General features: G+C 40.6%; 2 protein-coding genes across 4 annotated transcripts in view; one reads left to right on the top strand and one right to left on the bottom strand.

The window, feature by feature from the left end:
* Nucleotides 1-20283, top strand: part of SAMD7 (sterile alpha motif domain containing 7) — a 29493-nt gene extending 9210 nt beyond the window's left edge. The window contains exons 4-10 of the mRNA XM_027792429.2: nt 39-165; nt 307-443; nt 1535-1613; nt 10886-11565; nt 12953-13074; nt 13942-14052; nt 14980-20283. Of these exons, the coding sequence (XP_027648230.1) occupies nt 39-165; nt 307-443; nt 1535-1613; nt 10886-11565; nt 12953-13074; nt 13942-14052; nt 14980-15252 (1529 nt within the window). The 3' untranslated portion in view covers nt 15253-20283. The remainder of the gene's footprint in view (nt 1-38; nt 166-306; nt 444-1534; nt 1614-10885; nt 11566-12952; nt 13075-13941; nt 14053-14979) is intronic.
* The window catches only part of LRRC31 (leucine rich repeat containing 31), a 58820-nt gene extending 34460 nt beyond the window's left edge, over nt 1-24360 (bottom strand). For 2 of the 3 annotated variants that reach the window (XM_055817524.1, XM_055817525.1), the window contains exons 1-2: nt 24005-24359; nt 22368-22722 (exon numbers count right to left, since the gene is read on the bottom strand). In XM_055817524.1, coding sequence (XP_055673499.1) covers nt 22368-22401 — 34 coding nt within the window. In that variant the 5' untranslated portion in view covers nt 22402-22722; nt 24005-24359. Of the gene's footprint in view, nt 1-22367; nt 22723-24004 lie in introns of all 3 variants that reach the window. The other variant, XM_055817522.1, reaches the window with a different exon arrangement.
* Between the last annotated feature and the right edge of the window lie 69 nt (nt 24361-24429).

The raw sequence follows: 24429 nt of genomic DNA, 5'->3' as shown, positions 1-24429 counted from the left end.
ACTACATTAGCAACAGAACTGTATATGTTTTGTGTCAGAACTGCGGCAGCGGCAAGAGATGCTAATGAGAAATCAGCTGATGGCAGTAAACCCTCAACTAATGGGTGCAGGCCAGCAAAGAATGCAGGCGATTCCCTCCCAGTTTGAGCCTCGACTGGTAGACAGGTATTTTGCACCATTTCTCTATTATATTACTGCAGTTAAAGAATAAATGTGCATGTATTGTACCCGAGTATATAAAGATCCTAGATTATTCTTAACCAAACAATGTCCTTTGCATATTTGAATGTATTTTTTTCCTCTCAGAGATCTGTTGCCTTCAACTGAAATGATGGCATCAGCTGACGCAAGACAAATCCATATAGCGTCCCACCTCGGACCCACAGTCCCACAGCATGCAAACATGCCAAACATATTGTCCAACCGCATTTACCCAAGCCCAGGTAACGAAGCATTTTCTGCATCCTGACAAGTGAGAGCATTTAAATGAGAAAGCAAACTGCACCTACTAGTTTTTCCATAGGTAGCATCAGTAACAGTTTATTTTCTTTGCACAAATGGTCTCACTAAAAGGAAGCATTCTGCCTATTATATGTTTTAAACTGTGTCCATTTAAGTCCAAACACAACCATTTTAGCTATTTTTAAAAATACACTGCTTTCAAAATTATCTGCACAATTCTGTTGTCTTCTTTTCTTTTTGTATTTTCACACTTAAAGAAGCAAGTCAAATCAACGCTTCTTGCTACATTTAGCCAACGCTCATACATGAGCAAGAGTTGCTTTCAGAGACCACTTTGCCTAGCCTATTCTTTAATCATAATATCACATGCCAGTTTACTCCTGTAGGGCAGCTACAAGTCCTTTTAACAAAGGCTCAAAATTACAGGGCACAGTTCCAAGGAGAAAGCTGGATATTGCAGCATGGCAACACAACTGTGACACACACGCCATGCTGCACATAAATTTACATATCACTTTGTACAAAGACATCATATCTTAAGGCTCCTTCTTTGAGAAGAGTGACTAAATTATTGATGCCACATAGATCCATAAACAAGATTTTCTGGCTTCAGCTTCCAACCCCCCCAAATGCAGATCTCAAATAAGATACTCTCTCAAGAGGAAATATAATTGTAAATTACATGGCACCTAGGCTGAAAACAGTCTTGAAGGAGCAGGCTGGCTTTGCTTAACTGTTGGTTATTATCTTCTGGGCAACTATGTGTACTTCAAAGACACAGGTCACCAAACAGAATCACACTGCTGTCTCTTCCCTTTATGGATAATACCTAAATACAGATTTGATCCTACAAACACCTGATGCTGGACTTCACATTTCTACCACATATTCTCACCAAAGTAATGAGCAGAAATACTATTCAACTTGAAGTCATATCAGTTTCCTAGTGAAGCACATAATTCAAGTCTTAATAAGCTTTTTAAAGTGTCTCTCCATTGCTTTGGAGTTTGTGCATTTGCTTGAGGAAACTAGTGAATTTTAAAGATTTTTTTTTCCCCCCCCTCCCTTCAAGGATACAGCTTTCTGCAACCAGAATCCATGGAAGCTGTGGCCAGAAGACAGGAACTGGTTCAAAAGCAAAATATTGCCAGGTAATCAATAGTAAGCTTTGCTCTGAGGTGCATGCCAGAATTAGGGCAAAGGCAGCTGAAAATTATTAAGCCACAACGTGTTATAGGCTTTTATTTACAGTGATCAAGGTACTTTTTCAAGTCAACCAGGGAAGCAGAGAGCCCCTAGCTGTCTCTGAAGGCCTGAAGCTACTAACTTTCCCCTTGCCCCTATTCCGCTTTTAGCCCTAAAATAACACAAGGAAAAGAAACAAGCCCCTCAGCTTGGTTAAAGAAACAAACAAGATACAGACTTCAGCGCCAGCCCTTGAACTCTGGATCCAAACACCCTGAAGTTACAAAAAGTCAGAAAAAAATTCAAACTTTACAGCTGTATATTATCACACACATGTTGAGACACCAGAGCTGGGCCCTTGGGATGATTAGCTGTGCCTTCACCCTACCAGGGTAGACAGCTTTCCTAGTTTAATATAGTCTGAATGTTAGGGTAAGTACAGAGAATTTGGTTATTTGTACCAGTTTCAGCGTAATCAGTAGCTGGTTAAGTAGCCACCAGTGCCCTCCCTCACAGCCACACCATTTCCATAGCAGAACTCTAACCTCAAGCACTCCTGCACTGGGCTTCAGCACCATACTGAGTGGCAGCACCCCTCACACAGTAAGACTAAAAGCAAAGAACAAATACATCTGAATAGGCATCTCAAAAGAATCATAACAGAATTTTTTTAGCTCTTCAGTCAATTACTGAACTCCTCCAAGCACAAGATTTACATTAGCAATGCATTTCATATAGCTCTTGTCACATGGTAAAAACCCTGAGAAAAATCAGTAAAAGCTAACAGCAAGCATTGATTTAAAGAATCAGTTACCAATATTTGAGTGAGGGGAGGTTATCTTTATTCGGCAGCGCCGGGTGCATGGGGGATCACTCCAAAGTCATGCACCCCAAGGGAACCTTGTGCCTGGACAATTAGCACACTCCTTATGTCACCCATTCAAGGATTTAGTACATCCTCAAGTCAACAATAAGGGTCTCCTCAGATAAACATGAGCACGCCGTTCTTTAAATAAATCATATATGGCCCATTATTCATTCCCCCCTTTTCTAACAACTATTGTAAATTCTTTTACAACTATAAAAAAATCACTATGCCCTATGATCATTCTTTGAAGTTATACACATATTAGTATTCCTAAAACTATTACAATGAGTATTATAACAAAAGTGTGGTTACCTAATCTGGAATGGTTAAAGCACAAAGTTTTTGTCCCATATAGCCTTAAAATTCCATGACAAATCATCTTTAGTAATTTCATGTAAAATCTGAAACCTGTTCCATATCTTATGGATATCTGTTTCAATTTGATTACTTTGGTCTATGTATACATCCAGTAATCATTCCACCCATCAGATTGGGAACAAGTGTTTTGTCCTGGGTTTCCAGGACATGCTCCCCCTGTCTTGCTTTGAGCTTCCCAACAACAGTTATTATCACTTTTCATAAATATTGTGGTGGTTAGGCTTAATATTTGTAAATCAAAACATATGAATTGGGTCCCAGATTTATCATCAAATAGGCAATATCCTCCACCATCATCTGGTTTTTTCCAAAAGTCTGGCCAGGTAGGCCATTTGTCATCAAGATAATTCCAGTTTTGAGAGGCCACCCCATACAGGGGTGTTACCAGGCCTCCTTTAGGAAGACAGGTACATATCCAGCATTCCTTAGCTTTCGTAGCATTGACAATCATTTGCAATGTTTGAAGATGGGTATTGTTTACCCATGCTTCAGTTTCTAAAATACTGACAACTGTTACAATCAAGATCAGAATAACTTTACACAAATGTCCCCTGATCCTTTTGACAGTCCATTGTGCCTCCAGAGATTTCTTTACCTGTCAATATCGGGTTCCTCCTTTATCTTGACTGCAGTAAAGATGGCCAACAATACTCAATAGGGTCCATTCCACTTCTCTTGCAGAGGATCACCCCATTATAATTATGATCTAAAGAACCATAGACCCATGGGTCCTGCCGGGATGATGGCCCATGATTTCTCAGGAGCCTTCTTTATTGAGAGTAGTGAATCCAGGCTGGTTGTTCTCTTATCTTGACAGCGGTGAAGGCTGTCAGCAGCACCAGATAGGGTCCTTCCCACTTTTCTTCCAAAGGTTTCCCTGAAAAAGTCTTATCACCAGACTTAAAGGAATGGACTGGTTGATCTAATCCTCTGGCCCTTGTTAACTGTCTCTGGAGGGCCTTCATATATTCACACAAATATCCCTCTCCTAACTGCCTTAAATCTTCTCCAGCAAATTGTAACTGGTACGGTCTCCCATATAATATTTCAAAAGGGCTCAAATTCTCCTTTGTTCTCAGTTTAGTTCATATTCTTAATAATACCAAGGAAAGAAATTGTGGCCAAGTTAAATAGGTCAAGAGACAAATCTTCACTATCTGTTAATTAATTAAATGGTTCATTTTTTTCACTTGTCCACTTGCTTGAGGCCTATAAGGAGTGTGTAATTACCAATCTATTCTTAATACTGTACTCACTTGTTGTATTATTTTGGCACAAAAGTGTGAGCCTCTATCAGAAGAGATTGTTGCCAGAACCCCAAAGTGGGGGATAATTTCATTTAACAATCCCTTCGTTACCTCTCTTGCTTTGTTGTTTGACAAGGGAAAGTTTCTGGCCAACCTGAAAACATATCAGTCATAACTAATTAATATCGGTACCCCCCTTTTCTTGGGAGTTTGGAAAAATCAACTTGCCACTGTTGTCCTGGATAATTTCCTCTACTAATGTTCCCTAGTTTTATTCTATTTGGTACATTGGGATTATTACGTAAACACACTTGGCATTGCTGAGTCACTTGTTTTATTACAGTATATAAGTTTCACCCTATCAATTTCTGATTTAGACTTATATAACAGAACATAATAAGACTCATTGGGGAGCTGATATGTTAGGGCTGTGGTCTGTATTAAATTGGATGGTACCACTGTACGGCCATCTGCCAAATAAGCCCACTTATTTAATTTTATTTTACCATTCATGTCCTGAATTAGCTTTAGGTCTTCTTTAGAATAGTTTGGCTCCTGATCTATACTTACAGTTTGGATTTTACCATCTGGTATTAAGGATAATTCCTCCTTTCCCACCTCCTCTGCTACTCGTCTGGCCTCATGGTCAGCCAGGCGCTTTCAAATTTCCAAATCAGTGCCTCAATGGGTCATCTTATGTTCTTCCTTCCTGGATGACCCTCTTATAACAGATGGGGCCATTCCTCACATCAAGGTCTGGCATGGCATATGTTCCCACCGCTCAGCGCCTACTGGGTCGCAACCAACAGCAGAGCTCAAGATTCTTCTTCGTGGCAAACACAGAGGCCAGCCCAGTCTTGCCCTTGACTATGATAGGAGGTACTTGACCAACCTTATTCCTTGTACTTCGTTGTCAGTGCAGAGTTTCATCTGCGCATCCCATAACAAGTCACTGTCATGGTAAAACACACAGATTTACATTAGTAGAACTACTACAGAATGTATTTTATCTCAGTTTTTATGCCAATATCCCCTACAGCCCTGCTGACTAAGGGATATTGTTTTACCGGAACTAGGCAGGCCTCCCGCTTATCATTTTTACTGTAGCGGGTAAAGCATTTTTCGCCTTACCTGGAATTTATTTCCAGATATACCTGGTTAAAGATTTCTTTTATTTCAGGGAGGTCCTCTTTTCCACTTTTCTGTTGAATTAAAGATAAGCTCAAGATTTCAATTACTTTATAATTTTTAACTTTTGGTTTCATTTCTCCTTCTTTAAATGTCTAGATGTTCTAATAAATCTCATCCCAACAAAGATTTTGGTGAATTTGGCATTCTTATTTGTTTTCTTGGTTTGTACTTTAAAATTTTCAGGATGTTTTCCTGGTGGCCAGCAGCTCCCACAACTGTAACAAATTATTTTCACTGAAGTTTAACACTAAGAAGTCCACCTTATTTTTCCTAGTCCCTAGTTCACCAGAACCCCTTGCTGGTTCTTTAGCTTAGGGCAATTTCGATTCCAGTGTCCACTTTCCCTACAATATGCACAGTGATCGGATCCCATAGGAGAGGGATTCACTCTTTCACTTCTGCCTGACATTCCTCCTCTGTCTCTGCCTCATCTCCTCTACCAGTTTAGAATGACCCAGCACTTCTTCTCTTACCTTCTGTACACGTTCCCTGTTCCTTCTATCAACATCATAATTACCTAGTAACAATCAACTCGAACCTTTATCTAGCCCTATTAGACCATCCTGATAAGTCTTTCACAACCAACTTTCAAACATCTAAATTTCCCCATCAAAGATGCACCTTCATTTTCCTCAGACCCACTGCATGCCCTAAAGGGGCCATTACGGTCCTGTCGTACTGCAAATGCTGCAGCAATTGGGGTGACATCGTCAGGTCCTTCTGCTCAATTGTCAGCAACAGCAACCTCCTCCTCCTCACCATCAGAAGGTTTCGGGGCAGGAGATGCTCTTCCTGCTCTGTTCCTGCTCTGCAGGTTACACAAGCCTGCCTCTGCAACAGCACTTCTGTTTTAACTCTTTCTTACCCTGAATGCTAATCTGCTACTTGTTGCTTTAAGTCTGTGTTCTTATGCATAATGCCTTTGCAGGGAAACAGAAAACACCCTGCCATGCGTCCAGCATGACTCAAGTCGCATCTTTGAGTGGGTATGGGGGTTTGTACAAACTCACCTCAATACTTTAACATTTTCACAGGGTCTTTGATTCTCCCCCCCCCCTCCCGCTTCAGATCTTACATACATTAGCACAAGTTTTTATCTTACAACGTGTTTCATTCTGGTTGCTCCACAGAAGGAACCACAAGCTGAGCTTTTTAACACAAAAATTTCAACAAGAACATCTTTCTAGTTTAGGTCTCATTTTTTTCCCTATCCTTTTTTGGAGCCATAATCAAAGATCAGGTGGTGTTAATCCCGCACTCCTTCTGTCACACAAACATATCTGCACACATTGCTTCATCCCACTTATGTTCTTTATGAAGAAACAGCACAAGCTGTAAAATTGTGTTGTAATGTAACACTTCCTTCGAGTGGCCATCTTTCACCATCACCTAATGTATACGAAGGCCACCAATTCTGACAATATTTTAAAACTGTCTTTTTGTTCAAATTTCCACTGGGAATTCCGCCAAATTCTTTCCAATGATTCAAAATACATCCCAGGGGTGTTTTGGTATTTATTTCTTGGCTCTGTTTGCCGCACATCCCCCCCCCCCCCCCCCTTCCTAATGAGTCTGGTATTTGTCTACAATGTATTAGTTATTACTGGAGGCACTATACTTATCTCAGAACACACACCACAGTTCAAGACCTCTATTTAGCCTTATTTCTTGGCCTCATTATTTTTATATTATCTCCTCGCAAAATAATAATATCTTAGACACTTGCCACCCTTTGTTCGAGTATACAGACAGCACCTAAGACACTAAGGGCAGAGGTTAGTTCATGCTTTTTCCAAATTACATTAGTTCTAATGTTTTGTCCACAGTCTCCCACTCTAATTTCCAATTATGCATTCCAACACTTCATAAATTGATTTTACAATCACTCCGTCCATCTCTGGCCAGCCCCTCGCGAGGAATAGACACACAGATCGGGACTCCCCACTCGCTTCACAGTTACACTCACACACACACTCTCCGGGCAGCCCTCAGTCACACAGGCAGTATGTTACACAGTACCGTGCACTTTCATACAACTCTAGTAATGCTGACAGTTCGCATTATCACACAAAGTACGCATTTCAATGAACAACTGCCAAAAAACAGATTCTAATTTTTTCTGGCCTTAAGCAGAGTGTTAAGTTTTCAGCTATTTGCCTAGAATTACCAGAATATTATTATTTTTTTCAACATACATTTCATAACTCCAATTTTGAACATGTAACTAGACAACACATAGAACAAACAAGACAGAGTGCTATTTCAGTTGTTACATTCTAGGAATTCCCCAAATCTTAAGACAACCTAAAGGAAGTTTTTAGCTTCCCAAATCTTAAGACAATCAAATAGGACTATTACCCTTTTCAGAAGGCGTCCCTTCTTCTCAACCCTGGGAGACGGCATCCCGTCTTTCGTCTTATGGGGTAAAACCAAATCTTAAAAGACAATCAAATACTCAAAACAAAGAATAAATATAAATACCTTTTATGTTGTGCAGAAGTCCTTGCCCACCTGTGTGAGAAGCCGAGGGGTAGGGGAGTCTTGCCGACAGAAGATACAGTCGGGGGCCCTGAGGGTCCCCAGGCCCCTGGATTCCAGCACTGGTGGAGAGTTCTCCTGGCTGGTTCACCAAATTGATGCCCAAACAGCACAGAGTAACTGCTCAGAGACAAATTTTGTCTTTAAGCAGCAACCCCCACCATATACTCAATAATTCTTTACACTATATGCACTTTAAAACATATAGAGGTTTACACTCACCCCTCGGATGCTCAAGACAGTACTCACATGCCAACATTCATATTATACAGAAATGTTCTCACATTTCCAACATAATATTTAATATTAATCCTATAATTATTAATCTTGCATATACAGATTGACTCCAAATTATCAAATGTTTCAGTCTTCCGACTAAACCACAGATTTCCAATATTACCCTAATATTAAAACAAATACCAAAACAGAATCAGAGTTCTGATACCTTAACATCGAAACAAATACCAGAACAGAATCGAATATCAATCCTATGTATATGGATTGACTCCAAATTACCAGACGTTTTAGTCTTCAGACTAAAACATAAATTACCATATCAGTATCAGATGTATGCCTGCGGTGCTAGCTACCCGGCATGCACCACCCTGCATAAGCACACAGAAATCTTACGACTTATGGACAGCTTTACAGATGGACCGGTCCCCAGAAACAGAAATATCCAGAACAAAACAGTACTATTCTAAATACAATATAATTATAATATTTAAAATTAATATAATATTTGAATATAGATAGTACCTTTGCTCAGCAAGATGGAGTCCTTCTCTGCTCCTGTGGTGATCCAGATGAGACGAGGAGCCCCTCCGGGAAAATTCCTGGGGGTACCCCAGGGAGTCCCCGCTCTCAATGGGTCCCGCAGCCGAGCAGAGGAGGTCCTGTCTGGGTTGCCAAACTGATTTAAAGAATCAGTTACCAATATTTGAGTGAGCGGAGGTTATCTTTATTCGGCAGCACTGGGTGCATGGGGGAATCACTCCACCAAAGTCACACACACCAAGGGAACCTTTCAGCCCCCTCTTTATACAAGCCACTCATGTCTATTCATTAACTTTCTGGGAACTCATTAACATATCTTGTGCCTGGGCAATTAGCACACTCCCATTCAAGGACCTAGTATATCTTCAAGTTAACGATATTAACATATCTTGCACCTGGACAATTAGCATACTCCTTATGTCACCGATTCAAGGATTTAGTGCACCCTCGAGTTAACAATAAAGGCCTCCTCAGATAAGCATGAGCACACCATTCTTTAAATAAATCATATATGGCCCATTATTCAGCATGGCCATCACATACACCCTCAGCCACATGAGAGCCAGTCCTACCTGCTCAGGCTTGTTCTTCAGTGCACCAAACCTGGGAGAGAGAGGAGGAAAAAAACCCCCAACAACCCACAAAAAAAACCCCAAACCCTAACAAAAAATAAAACCCCAAAACCTCAACATAAGACACCCCAACCTAAATCTATGAGATAGCCTTTCACCATACTCACAATTTTCGATTTTTTGCTACACCACATGACCCCTTTACCCTTTATAGAAATCAGGTGTTAGCAACCATTCTCTTGCACTTGGTGCAGCTGTGCTGCTGAGCACCTGGGCCCAAATCTTTGTTCTTCAAGGGACTCTGCCTCATACCAAAACTCAGTGATTCCCCACCTGCTGGTTCTCACAAAAGCAAGCTGTCTTATCTGGAGGAATATTCAGGAATGTAACCCTCTTTGCTGTGTATCTCCACCTCAAGAACTGTGTGTGAGTAATGACAATTAGGCAAGAGGTACAAGGACATGGTACATAGACAAAACACACTTGGATCTCTGAAAGCAGAGAATTAATGGTTCAGAGGTTGTTGCTAAGGCAAAAACAGGGCAGAAAAAAGCTCTGAATGTTACGGAGTGATCAACTAATTCCTCGTAACAATCATCTGAATAGACACCTTTAGCTCAAACTGTTTTCCTGACAATTTTACATTAATGAGAGGACTAAAACTCAGACTCCCTCTGATCTGTTGTCCTCACCGCACTATTAAGAAAGCTATCTTGGTGCACGTTAAAGACTTGTCTGCCCTCACAAGCCCTTTTCCAGAGAACAGTGTGGAAGTCCCACTGAAAGCTCATCAAAGCAAGGACAGCAGACTGAGCTGTTTCTGGTTTATGTCTGGTAGATTGGCTCACTTTTGCCATCTCTCAGCTCCACATGAAGCTGTGGAGCTCTAGGAGCTATAGTTTTTTCTTTTGGTCACTAGCTTGGCTCCAGAGAAAGCTGATGCTAGTGAAGGTTGGTACAGTGGAGACACATACTACTTGAATTCTCCATATCTCACTGGTAAGCACTTCTACCTGCTATGCCAGAGGCAGGAAGCTGGCACAGACTCTGGAGCATTGGCTTGATCCACCAGGAGGGAGATGGCGGAGCACTTACTACCAGAATCTCACCCTTTCACACCCTCAGAGCCATGCTCAGGTGCCAGGTACTACAGAGAGTTACTCAAGAGACTTAATGTTAGCTTACTCGATATATGCACAGGTTCCATAGACAATATATTTCTAGTTCTTTATCGCTTACAATATCACTGCAGTTTTGCAGTTTTCAGTACAATTTTCTGATGGGTAATATAAATCACTTATCTTCTTTAGTCTTTGACTGTTATGTCCCTGGAGACAATTTTCCAAATCCCAAGGGAGCATAATCACCATAATAATGCCTGGATTGCCAATATACAAATAACTTCTTTGTCTGAAATATTATCCAGAAGCATTACATGGAAGATAGATATTTTTTTCCTTTTAGTTCACTGGCAGCATATTAGATGTAGCCAGGTTTGCCACTCCATCTGCAGTTTGTGCCCTCTTACACACAGCAATACAGGGGAGACAGAAGAAAAGCAGTACTCTTGCCTATTCAATTATCTGAGTTTTATTCTGCTGCTGTAAAAAAGAGGTGATGAAGGAACAGAGCTGCCCTAACTGCCTGTGCTCCTTTGTGTCTTTCAGAATGGAAATGGAGATGAATGCTATTTTTCAGCAAAAAGAAATGGAGAAAGCCCATCGGAAAGGACTACTGGGTCTGGAAGCACCTTTCCTTTACCATGGGATGCCAGCTAGTCCCATTGCTTTTCGTGGCAGGCACAGACTACCTGAAGGCCATCTTCCCAGCGACTTATATGTTCATCGCACCACCATTGATGAAATTCATGGCAATGCTATGCTCATGGCAACCAGCCCATACCCTCCAGTCAGCACTTTGCAAAGGGAGAGGGGACGTCGGCCAGGGAGAAGAACTGGAAATCACAAAACTGCAGACTGTAGTGCCAATGGCACAAAGAACCAAGCTGATGACAAAACTACAGACCCTACTTCAGCTACAGTGGATGATGAGAAAGAAGACAAAAAAGAAGCAGAGGTGGAGACACCAAACAAACATGAACAAACAAAAAACCAGACTGAGCCATCTGCTGTTGCCAAAAACTGTAAAGAGTTTGAACAAGGCTTGAGAAAAAACTGTGCTACTCATGAAATATCTACTGAAACCAACAACTGCAGCAGCACAAATGAGAAGGAATCTAATAGTTCCTGTGCTGCTTTTGATGAGAAGTACATGTACCCTTCTGCAATACCATTCTCAACATTACCATATGGATTTCCCGTACCCAGCAACCCATTGCTACCTTCAGGTTTGTCAAGTCTCCAGATTAGTTAGAGTGGTGTGTTGATATAATTTATTATTACTGATTTGCACTCTTATTTCTTCCCTCTGTTTTAAGCAAATTTTTGGTATGATAGAGTCATGACAACTAAATGTAGAATTCATATGCAGCAAATAGTAATACTTGGTAAATCCAAGTCAGCAAAGGTAAAGTGTGGGGTTTTCTACCTGCGAACTGTGTTTGCTGACATAACGGTGCTGAAACCTTTATTTTGCAGGGCAATGCAATTACACAGCAAAAAGTCACAAAGCAGCTTCCTAACTATTTCAATGCTTTATGCCATACACTATACTGTGTTTGTGTTTATATCAGTCCCTAGGGACAACACACTTGTCACCCGTAAACTGTCAAGTTAGCAGCACTTTGAGGTTCGCTACAATTCTGTTCAACATGTTACATTCTATCCTCTCCTTCTGGTGGTCAGGAGGAAATGTAACAGCACACAATCTACTGACCATAATCCCTGTGTCTGTCAAACAGGACAAGGAATCCCCTTAGAAGTTGCACTCATTTAAGAACAAACTTAACCCTAAGACTTGGCCTCCTCAAGAGCAGAATGTAAGACACAGGCCTCTCCAGCCACTGTACACCAATTATTGTTTCTAAAGCTTTGTCTCTTTTGTTAAATGCACCAGTGCCAGTGGATGAGCCCTGCAAAACTTCCCATTACCTGAAATGAGAACAGGCTGGAGTGTTTGTCCAGGATCATCTACTACATCAATGAAAAATATACAATCACAGAATCACAGAATCATTTAGGTTGGAAAAGACCTTTAAGGTCATCGAGTCCAATGAAAACCTAACACTGCCAATTCCACCACTAAAGTATGTCCCTAAAATGCACATTAAGTATTCAGTTCCTATCTGCAAAAGGAATTTCAATTTAAATAAACATAATAGCTGAATGAAATTGTGACATAACTTCTCTCTTCTGCCCACAACTTTTCTGCATGTCCTTCTAACTCACAGTAGACACTATAAGCTAGTAAAGGCTTGGCTCCATTCTACTGAAATATAAATATTAGTCAAGTTAAAACAACAGTAGGACCTAAAAACCATCAGATAATGTACTCATTAGATAAAATACTGCAGAATGACTTGTGTGCATAGTGACTGGTACATACAGTGCCCACAGTAAACAAAAGAAGCCACCAAAAGAAAACCCTCCAGGATCAGCTGCTACTGACTATCTGGTGATTTTGGTGTCAAAGACTCCTGTATCTGTCTGTGACTACACAGTGCTGTTAGTATATTAGGTTCTGGACAAGTGTTAAAATACTCATGTTAGCAATCATTTCCTATTGATTTGCAAGTAAAGCTCTACAAACATAACATTTGCATTTCCTCCTCAAAGGAGCACATGGCCTGATCCTGAACGGAGAAGACATTTCTTCTGTTGAAGACATTCGCAAATGGACAGTTGATGACGTATACAACTTCATCGTTAGCCTCCCAGGCTGTTCAGATTATGGCCAGGTGACAATAAACACTCATCACATTTTGGGTCTTTAGGACAATTTAGATTTTAAGGTCATCAGACAAATGTAAATGCTAGAGGTTAATTGGTTGTCACAAAGTTACAAACTTAATAGTAGTTTTCATTGTGCTTCAACTTATGAAGCCATGCTCTGAGAGGTTACATGCATTTCTGCTGCAGCAACACAATACCAGAAGGATCAGCAGAAAAACAACAGCATAAGAAAAGTATCTTATTTTTTTCATTCCACATGCCCTGAAGAATTTTTATGCACATTAAAGCAATTTCTCATTCTTGGATATTGGTATAACTCACCTACCCCACCTGAGCTCTTAGGGGCATCATTCCATTTGAAAAAATGAAGTATCAAATTAGAAATACAAGCAAAGAGGTTGAAATATTGCATGTTCCTAGTAAAGCCTTAAGAAGATCAACACTATTTTTTCATCAGTAGCAGGCTGCTCACTTCCTGAAAAAAAAAACAACCAAAAAACCAACAAGAAAAACTCCTAAGCAAACAAAAACCCCCACAAAGTATCATTGAAATGTTACAAAGTTGCAAACAAAAACCCCAACAAAGTATCACTGAACTGTTACAAAGTTGCAAACAAAAACCCACAAACAACCACATTGAAATGTACAAAGTTGCCACTTGCCAAGAACAAGTAAATAAACTACCTGCAAATACACTGATAACCACAGACCTGAGCAAGAGACCTCATGCTGCAGTCAGGAGATAAATAAGATAAAATAGTTGCACTGTTATTTCCTCCTTCTATTTATTGCCTATGCCTCAAGATTAAGTATAAAAGATAACCAATGAAGTCTGTTTTAGCACATCATGATGTGTTCTATCATTTCATAAGGTATTTAAAGATCATGCTATTGATGGAGAAACCCTCCCGCTACTAACAGAGGAACATCTCCTGGATACAATGGGATTAAAACTCGGACCAGCATTAAAAATCCGCTCTCAGGTATGGTCATTAAATGTATGCCAAGATGGCAAGTCACAGAGATGTGAAAGAGTCAGAAGCTAACAGGATGAATTTTTTTTCAAACTGAAACACACTTTTTTCTTACTGATAAGGCAACTACCATAATATTAGGAGAAAAGAAATTACTCCAGCATAGTTCGCTTTCACTTCTCTGCATGTTACAACAGCATGTAGGGGAGACACTAAGGGGAGGTTAGGACTGACAGTTTGAGAGACAAAGTGAAGTCAGGATACAACACTGGAGACTAGGCTGACGTTGGAAATGGAAAAGACGTGTTTGACAGAATAACTGTTTCACTTTTCTTTTGCCTTCCCAGCTAGTAAGAACTGCTCTGATACACACTTGCTTTTGCTTCAACCTGGCTTTTAAAACATACCAAGTAGAGGTTTCTACAGCCTTTGGGGAATATGATCACACATGTTTCACAGACAGGCTGTCCCTTTATGTTTAAAATTTTCTGCTCTTAATTTCATCCAGTAATATCAACTCTCTGTGTGTTTCTGTTGTTGCCTGGTTCTTTTAATTTTCTTTAACCCTTTGCTCTCTCTTACTCTTCTCTCATTAAAAGCACCTTCCCTGCTCCTGGCTGGCAGTTTGCCTCCCCTCTGTCCCATGGGTGCTACAGCACCTAGAGAGCAAAAGAAGCCTGCTGCCAGGCTCAGACACTGGACCATTTCCCAGACTGAGTATTGCCAAGCTTCTTCCACAAGAACCAGAACCTGGAAAAATATGAGAGGGAAAAAAAGAAAAGATTCTTTTTGCTTTTGCTAATCACTGATAACCCTTTGAGGTGGCTGGGATCTCCTGGATGTCCCTGGCATTGCTACACAAGTCAGCCTTGATGTTTAATGGCTTTAACGCTACCTCAAGAAGCAATTACTGCAATTGTGCTTTTGTCTTTAAAGGTGTCCCGACGTCTGGGCAATGTGTTCTACATGATGAATCTTCCTCTGTCTGTCCCCCTGCCACCCGCTTCAGGCAAACCCTCAGATCAGCCCTCTGACATGGCCTCCCCTCTTCACTGCAACAGCAGTGGCGATACGCTGGATAGTCCCTGCTCTCAGGACCCAGAAACTTCACAAGCAGTAGAACAGATTGTTTCAGAAAACAGGGAAAATCCATGTGACACAGCTGGATCTCAGGCTGACTTCCAGATGATAACTTTCCAGAAGAGCTGAGCTAAGTCCAGGACATAACATGTTTTTAATAATACAAGAACCTCTAGTTAAAACGTGTTTGAGAATATAGCTACAGCCTGAAACCTCTGTATGACTGGGCCTGAATGAAATAAGCTGCAAATGCAGCATGAGGAAGCGTGGTATCTTGAAGAAGGCATTAAAAAAATGTGTTATTACTTTCAAGTGCAATTCATTAAAAAGAATACCAGTACCGTTAACAGATAAATCTAATTTTTCATTACAGTCCAGCATCATCACTGAGATCTGTCAGAGACTCAGAGTGCATTGACTGTCTTACAGTGTGTTCACGTGGGCTACTGAGAAACTACAAGGAGAAGTTACAACTTCCACACATAGGTGACTTCTGTTGAACAAAATTTATATAGAAAATGTATATGGAATTCACTGGGAGAGTATGGAATTCATTGGGAGAGTTTGGAATTGCCTGCAGAACATAAAGCAAAATACCTTAGACTCAGCAATTTGAGTTAATTCCATTGCTATTCTAGAACTAAGCCTTTCTAAGTGCCTGGGAAGGGTACACAGGGTATAGACAAAATATACGGATTAAACCCTGGACATGAAAATACCACCTGTAACATCAATTTTAATTATTCTGAGGCATTCTTCTCACAAAGGTTTGAATTTGCTTTGCATGATTGCATGACTGGGATGAGTTCAGGAGGAAGCATCGCCATAAAGACCTTGGACACAGTTACCTGGATAGTAATGCTCCTGCAGGCAGCAGGATTAAAGCCACCTGCTTCCTACCACCCTCTGCCACAGCACCCTTCCCCTCAGCCCTCCTGGACAAGCCACGGAAAGCCCTTTGCTCAGCATTCTTCATTTTGGAAGAGGCCATCAATTTCAGCCTGAAAGCTTCCTTTTTTCTGCACAAATACGGTTTCCCCTCACTTCTGTTACTGATGATTCATTATCTCACAGCAAACAGGAACCACAAAATAGAGGGTTTAACTAGGGATAAATCCCTAGCATTTTATTGATTCCTGTGTGAATTAACTTTGTTTCCTCTTCAGGGATTTTGTGATACACTGGTCTTCCACTTAGGCTTTGGAAATCAGTATACTTCCACTCTCCTCCTTGCAAGAACGCTTATTTACTCCAAAGGACACACAAGTATTTTTGATAAAATTTACGTTCTGTAAATTGAGAGTTGGTAGCTTGTGGATCTGCTGTATATTGCTACCTTAGATTATCTCCTCTAAGTTTAATTTGTGTGGCTCAAGTACTTAAACCCCAAGAGGTGCACTGCTGTTTAGGTGGTGAGTGTCTAAACACCTGAGGAGGGGAAGCATTCTCATATTTTAGACTGTGAGCACACGTTCTTTTACTTCAGCATGAGATAAATTATTTGGTATCTTTGGTATATTTGTGAACTAGATAATATGTGATTAGATGTTTGCAACAGCAAACTGTATACATCATCTTACTTATACTGTCCAAACTTTGCAGCCTTCAGAAGGGCATATATCTGTAGTACTGCTTTTCTGAACTAACAAAGCCTTTCTGTAAAAGGAGTAGAGCCTGTTTTCACTGAAAACTGCCATTGACATCAGTTATGGCAGTTTTGGGCTCTGCATGTATCTCCAGTTGTACACTGGAGTGTACAGTTTCAGGGTTAATCAGTAAAATCCAGCAAGGTCCAATGCAAAAGCGGGGTATGCTACGCAGTAAAATACTCCAAAGTTGCAGACAGACCCTGAAGTAATCCCCTCCTAAGCGAAGCACTGACCTTTACATCTGTGATCTGGTGAAATAATGGGAGTCTTTCCCAAGAGTTTGGATTATGTCTTATGCATCATCTGTCAGTATCTTTCATATAAGGAACTGTTTACTGAATACTCAATAGTGTTCCAAAAAAGCAAAATTATAACCTGAGGCTGAAAGGTTTAACTATAACTCCATAAGACTGTCTAAAAGAAGTACAACAATATTAATCTTGGACTGGCAATTAGTTTGCTGTTCCCTTTGTCTCAAGTGACACAAAATGTGTTAAACTCTGTTCTCTTCATTAACTTTTCTATATTTTTTTCATGGCTTTGAAACTTAGGCAGACTGGAGAGTTTTATGTTGAATTTGGAAATGTAAATGTTTGCTTTTTCAGATTTTGGATGAAACACAATTGTCAATGTAAAAAGTCATATTCTGTTTTAAATGCTTTTACCTGTTATTTTAATACGTAACATCTTGGATTAATTACACTAGAAAAATGTTTTACTTTTACAGTAGATTTAACTATTGTGATTTTTTTTTAAATGTAGATCGTTCATATACAATGAGGGAAAAAGAAAATATTTTTATATAGTAAAAGTGCTTCTTAAAAAAAGTATCAGGAACACCCATTGTGTTTAGCATCTGAAAAAATTTCTAACTTTTTTTTGTGTGCAATCGACGATCATGTTGACAATGTCACTTATCTAATTAAACACAGTTAATGAATTGGTTTTCAAATGGCATCCTGCCTCTCCACTGTGTGAAATATCTGAATCTATCTAAGACCTTCACGCTAGAAGAGGAATCCCTGATACGTTTCTAGGTCAATTAGGCCAGGAGATGTCGCTGTAAAGCTACCAGAGGTTACCTATCACCCCTCCGCAGTGAAACGCAGCACACGAGGTACAGGTGGCCTGTTAAGAGCAAGAATATGAAGAAACTGAACATGTTTTTCTAAACAGCAGAGGATCTTGACTTGAAATCCCATGTTCCAGGGAAGAAAGATTGAAATCTGGTTCTGAGGAGTGTGACTATTTTTGTAAATGGCTCAGACTCGAACAATGCCAAAAGCAAAGAAAGTTGGGATGCAGACTTTGCAGTCTGGTACCACTTCTGCAATTAAAAAAAGCCCATATGATTCTTTGCACATACTGGGCTCTTCTTCCCAAAACGACAAAAAGGATGACTTCATGGCTTCCTGTATTGGATGGGGGGGAAGATGTGCTGGAGCAGCCAAAATGCAGTAAGGCCTGGACTGCATACAGCTGTAAAGTGAAATAGAAAGAGGTTTACCTAAACAGACATAATTGATTCTATTTCTAATGAAGGAAATACCACTGGAAATTAATGATCTCCTAAAAACACTTCACAAAGATTGGGGCGGGGGTAGTGGTGGTGTAAAAATTAAAAAAAGGCATAGAATCAGTAGACAGAACCGTATTTTCAGATTCTGATGTGTTTCCAGGAATTATGTTTATATGTAAACATTGAGGCCTTACTGATTGTCAGCAGCTACATGTTCTTTTTTTACTTGTAATGCTTATTCTAGCTGCAAAGGGGTGTAGCCAGCAATCCTAAGTATATAAGAGAGCTGGCAGAACTGTACTACTTAATGACTTTCTGGTGCCTGTGCCACCACTGCATTCATTTTTTCTGCTATGCCACTAAAATCACAATGGGTGCAGATGATGTATTTTAATACATGTAAGATCATTAGAAATGTTTCATTTAACATCTATTGCTGTATTAGTCCGTAATAGTGGTGCAGTTAATGAAGAGAATGTGTTTTATGAGATGTTGTAGAAGTATCTGATTTTATCTGTATCTACACTAAATGTGTAGGCTCCTAGGGACAGGGACTTCCGTTTCTTTTTTCCTTTTTTTTTTTTTTTTTTTTTATTTTTATTTATCGGCCAAGGTTAAAGACAAGATAAATAAGAATGTGTAGCAAACAAACAAAAAGGTTCTGTACTATAAATATCAGATTGAGGAAAGTCCTGAAAAGGAAGAAACAGTTTATCCTTCCTACCACAACCTGTGTTTCTGTCCTCATGAATGCTGCATATGATCATGATGTAGAATACATATTCATACAGACCTAAACAGATAATTCTCTGTTCAATTCCCCAGGTGAAAAATCCTTAAAAAATGCTCTGAATGTACAACAGTTAGGCAGAATTCCCACTTGGTCCAAGTCAGGCAGCCATTCTAATCAAGTACGTGGAAACAAGAGCAGGTGGCTAGACCTACAAGGTGATATTATTTCAAACTGACTCGTAACCATGCCACAAGCTACTTTATAAAACTTAATATTCTAAGACCTTTTACAATTGTGAATCTTCCACAAAATAGTTTTCAGAATGTTAATTTATCCTTTGAGTTTGAAACAAAAAATTAATCACCTGAAGATTTTAAAATCACCTCTGTTTTTTAAACTAAGTAGAAACTTCTCATAATTTAGGCTTTTGAAATACCGTAATATAATGTTGGTTGGTTGTGCAGTATTTTGAGTCACCTTCAACATCAGAAATTTTACAGAAAAGCACCCAAAACTAGATACAGCTCTCGTTTTGGTACCTTGCTCTGATAATGGCATAATTATTATAATTCACTAGAAAATAACAAGTCAGCTCTATGATGCTGGCTGTTCATCACGGTTCTGCAGCCTGTGGTGCTTGGTTTTGATTAAGCCTTTCATGCTATAATGAATAGCTATAGCTATATTGCTATGGCAATTTCAGTATAATAAGAACACATGTTATAGTAAGAGAGAAAACCTCACCTCACCTTTTTTATTTGGTTAGGATTTGGGGGGTTTTGAGGGGGTGGGTGTGTGCTTTCTGCCTTTGCAGTTGCAAAGCTCTTTTCTTCCTTTGGGAAGGCTTTGCTCCTACCATCACCTATACTGAGGCCACAATAATTATTCTGTTGACTTGGCCTTTAACTAGTCCTTTCCTTTGTCCCATTGCCAAGTTTACCTAAGACTGTATTCTTCCAGACAGACATTAGTTCTGATACTATCCACATGTTCTTCTTGAACCAACAGTTTCCCTGCTGGTGAGGATGCAAAGTCCAGACCGTAGAAAACAGGAACCTATTGTACATGTTGTATAGAGAATGATACAGTATTTTTTCTGATAGTACAGCAAAGTCATGAATAGATGTTTTGTTTTATCAAAATTTAAAAACACATAAATGTTGCGTCTCTGTGTGTGTATTACTTAAATAAAAATCAATCAACCAAAATAGCAGACAGAAAAAGCACTGCTGACCAAGGGGGAAAAAAGAAAGCATCAGGCCAACCTGGTTTTCATCTTTGCTGATTCCCTTTCAGTTACAGGGTTCAAACGGCTCTGCTAGAGGGGTGCTGCTCAGTCTGTGATTCATGGGACTCCAGCAGTCGGTAAACAGTTTGCATTGAAAGATGGTCCATAAAGCAATTACTGATTTCTGGTTTAATCTGGTAATTGGAGAGATATTCAGGAATCACATTTTTATATAACAAATATTTTTAACTCAAACGCTTGTTGTCATAACAACAAATTTATGATTTTGCAAAACAATAACTATTAGTTTTTCCTAATGCTATATCCTTAAACATTACGAATCTTCTCTTCCCCTCCTGCCACTGCCAAAAAAATACAGATACACAAGCAAGCTTTTTTTATTATTTTTTTCCCCAAAACCTTAGGTGTTTTTTCCAAAAAGTATATTGATGTATTTTCCATTTAACATATCTATATGTTCAGATACATCCCCACTGACTCCAGCATGGTCTGCTGGACCAGCAGATCAACAGTGGTCTTTAGGAAGAGCTAAATGCCACTCCACATCAGGAGAGACATGTCCTTATTAGGGTTCATCAGTTGTTGCTAAAATGAAAACACATTCTTGCAATGAACAAAGCTGGCATTTGAAACAGATGTAATTAGTTATAGAAGGACCAGAATCAGGAGAAATTAAATCTTAGTTCAACTATATTTTTTCGAAGTTATATTTATCAAATAATTCTGAGTTGCATAGAGATGAAAAGGCACTTGCAAGAGTGGAAGTATTTAAGAAGCTTCATAGCAAAAGATAATTCTGGAGATTTGTCTAATGAATCTTTGTTGTTCTGCTAAATTAAAAGCTAAGTGGCTAACTAAATATTTATAAGCTTCTGAGATGGAAATGACTCAGGATGTCTACACTGGAGCGTGCTTCTGAGTTATGACTCATGTATATGTGGGCAGATTTTAGCTGAACCTGCCTTGAAAGTATGTGATGCTACATGGTACAAGGCCATATTCCTTACATTTTGAACGCATATTCAGTGCTGAAGCTGACTGGATGAAAAGGGAGATAACCTCAGAGCCTGCAACATGCTACCATCTGTAGATGATCTAGGAAATGGCTCCGAACATATTGCTGGGGAATTTGCCTATACTCCTTGAATTCCTCTATGGAAGCTCTTTCCTTCCTGCCTGCCTGCCTGTCTGTCTTCCTGCCCATCTACATAACAGTTGAGATAATTGTGATTTGTGTTCTCCATTCTCTTCCCCCAAAGCCAGAAGGATTAATCATGGGTCCACTGGATAAGCTTCTTACAAGTCAATGGTTTATTCAGCAGAAAGACACTTGCTCAGACTTCTAGTGTCACTTCAATTTCTGTATTGCAGAAGGCAGTGTGACTCTAGAGGTAATTTGTGACACGCTTTCCAGTAATTCAATTGCCAACATGTAGCCTTGCACATCTGGTGTATATTAACCATGCTACAGTGGTAAGACCACATCATCTTGTGTATCCGGATGACTGACACTGAGCCCAAAACAATGAGATTACCAATAGCATAAATGCCAATAAATTGACAGAAATAAATGAACGTAAGGGTATGAGAAAATACATACCAGAAAGAGTAGAACACCACCTAATTTAGTGTTCTGCCTCAGTGGTCAAGTGAGGATACCTAAAGCAAAGTATAAGAATAAAGTAAACATTTCAGAATACTTTCATTACCTCCAGGGACCTGTCTCACAGACAACCAGAGGTGATTTTTATATTTAATAGCTCATGATGCACCTTTGTTTCATTACTCTATCCTGCTGTTTTTTGAACTAAGTTTCCAGCATCCATACTCCCGTATTAGGTCACATTGTTGGGGTAAAGAAGAGGAGGAGGAGGAAAAAGAGGCTAATGAAATGCCGTCTGTTTGGCTTCAGTTGAAAAAGGAAACCACTCCACTTGCATGCAATATCCTTCATAACAGTAATTGTCGTGGTCATGATTCTGAAACCCTACTCTAATCAAAATGGCAGTTGGCACTTAAGGGGCTGTGACTTTACTGCACAGTTCTGAAATGCTTCATTTTGCAGCCTGCCCTACAGTTGACATAGACACTAACCTTGAACACAAGCCACTTGAACCTTCACTTCCATTCCCTGTCTTTCTTGAAATTCAGTCACTTGTTTCTCTCCCGTTCACATCTGTACTGAGGACTGCAAATAAACTTGCCACATGTAAGATTCAGTCTTGACAGGCTCTGTGGTCCATAGTGATAGGAAGTTCACCATCCAGTGCCTCACACTAGAGGACACACTCTCCAGCCCACTTCCCATCCCTCGGTTCTTTCTAATGGATCTGCTGAAGTGATCGGTTTGCTCCCTGTGCTGCACACCAGTCTGCTGCTGCATGCCCAGCTGTCCTGGGAAAAGCTCCTGCAAGTTAGGGTTTCTCAAACTTCAGATGAATTAAAAGTTCTGTGGAAAAAAAGAAAACAGGGATTAACCAGAAATCCAAGGTGTTTTTCTGGCAGCAAACAGCTTGATGTACTGCAGATAGTATACCATGCCAAAAAAGAAAAAAAAAAAAAAAAAAAAAAAGCACAATGAAAAGCTAAGCATTAAAGGTGGGTTTATGAATCAGCAGTAGATTCCAACACAACTGGTCTATGGGAAGTAAAACCTTAAAAGAGCCTGAAAGTAGAGGTATGAGGGATGACCTGGAATGCGACCCATCATGAGGTGGTTGCAACCTTCATGAGGAGGGCAGTGAGCAGACAGGAGTGCGGTTCCAAACAGCCTCTCCCACAGAGTAGGGAGGAGTTTCACAGCTGAAGTGCAAGTATTGAGGGGCTCTGAGCTACACCATGCTAAAACCCTCACTGCAGGCATTGTGTATTATTAGCAAGCTGGAAGTTACAGATGGCTAAAACTCCTTCCACCAGAAAGCCTCCATTTCAGATGTGCTTTCATGTTACTGTAAGTTAAGCACATAAAATAACTGTTAAAACAACTGCCAACTTAAAAATCCATTTTTTGAATAAATGCACTCTGGATACTTTTTACAAGGTATTGTTTTATTGTAACCATAAACACTCTTAATTCCCTATGCCTACATTTTTATCTTTTGAATCACACTTTTATAGTTTGTTCACTCTGTAGTCAGACAGCTTAATTTGTAACTTGTATAGATTTTCTTCCCAGCAAGAGCAAGAGGAAAACATTCAAAAGAAAAAGATGTTGGACCAGAAAAAGCACAATAACTGGCACAGTCACTCACGGGCAAATACGCTGCTGGAAACAATTTTAGGTTTCTAATTGCCTCGTTTTCAATCTCAGTGGTTCCAAAATCGTAGGAACGGGAAGGGGCAACGAGATCTGAAAGGACTGGACAAGACTATACAGCACTGCACGTACTTTTCCATCCCGAAGTGCCAGGGTGCGGTTTGGAAACATGGAGCCAGGATAAACCATTATACGCTTTGCTAACTGGAGTGACCTCACAGCGCAAGCATGCGGGACAGCCTTTGACAAAAGGCATTTTGGTTTATATAGGTTGCTTTCTGAATCCAGCTCTCCGAGAGCGTAGGAGAAGATCTGAGCAATCAGCATCTGTTTAAATAGGGATCACAGATAATTCTTTTCCAATAAAGATCTTTTCCAATCTAAATGATTCTATGGTAACCACTAACAAAGGCCTGCTACATCGAGCATCTGTAAAGCCTAGCGTCCTACTTGGGAGTATAAGAACTAAACGCACCGGTTGTTGTGGCCCAAGCACTGAACACCTCTATGGCAGCAGGCTGGGCTGGCTCCCCACGCTCACCCCTGAGGGCGGGCGGGCACCCCGGCTTCCCAGACTGCGGACAGGCCAGGACGGGGCCGGCCCGCTGCGGCCTGCCCGGGCTTGGCGCGACGCGCAGCCCCGTCTGCCCGCGGGGAACCGGGCGGCCGGGAGCCTCAGCACCGGGCCGGCAGCTGGACTTCAGCCGCGTGAGGCCCGGGCACAGCAGCGGGAGAGGCCGCATCGGCCCCGCGGGGAGTTTCTGATTAACCAGGCGGCTGCTGCAGCGGGGCCTGACAGCCCGCCGGGGGCGCGGCCCGGGCTCCCCTCAGCGCCCGGCGAGGCGCGGCGGGCTGAGGCGCTGAGGCGGGGCCGCCGCCGGGCGCCGTGAGGGGCCGAGG

This window comes from Falco peregrinus, chromosome 12 (genome assembly GCF_023634155.1).
Source record: "Falco peregrinus isolate bFalPer1 chromosome 12, bFalPer1.pri, whole genome shotgun sequence".
Lineage (NCBI taxonomy): Eukaryota > Metazoa > Chordata > Aves > Falconiformes > Falconidae > Falco > Falco peregrinus.
This window is presented reverse-complemented; position numbering and strand designations above follow the sequence as displayed.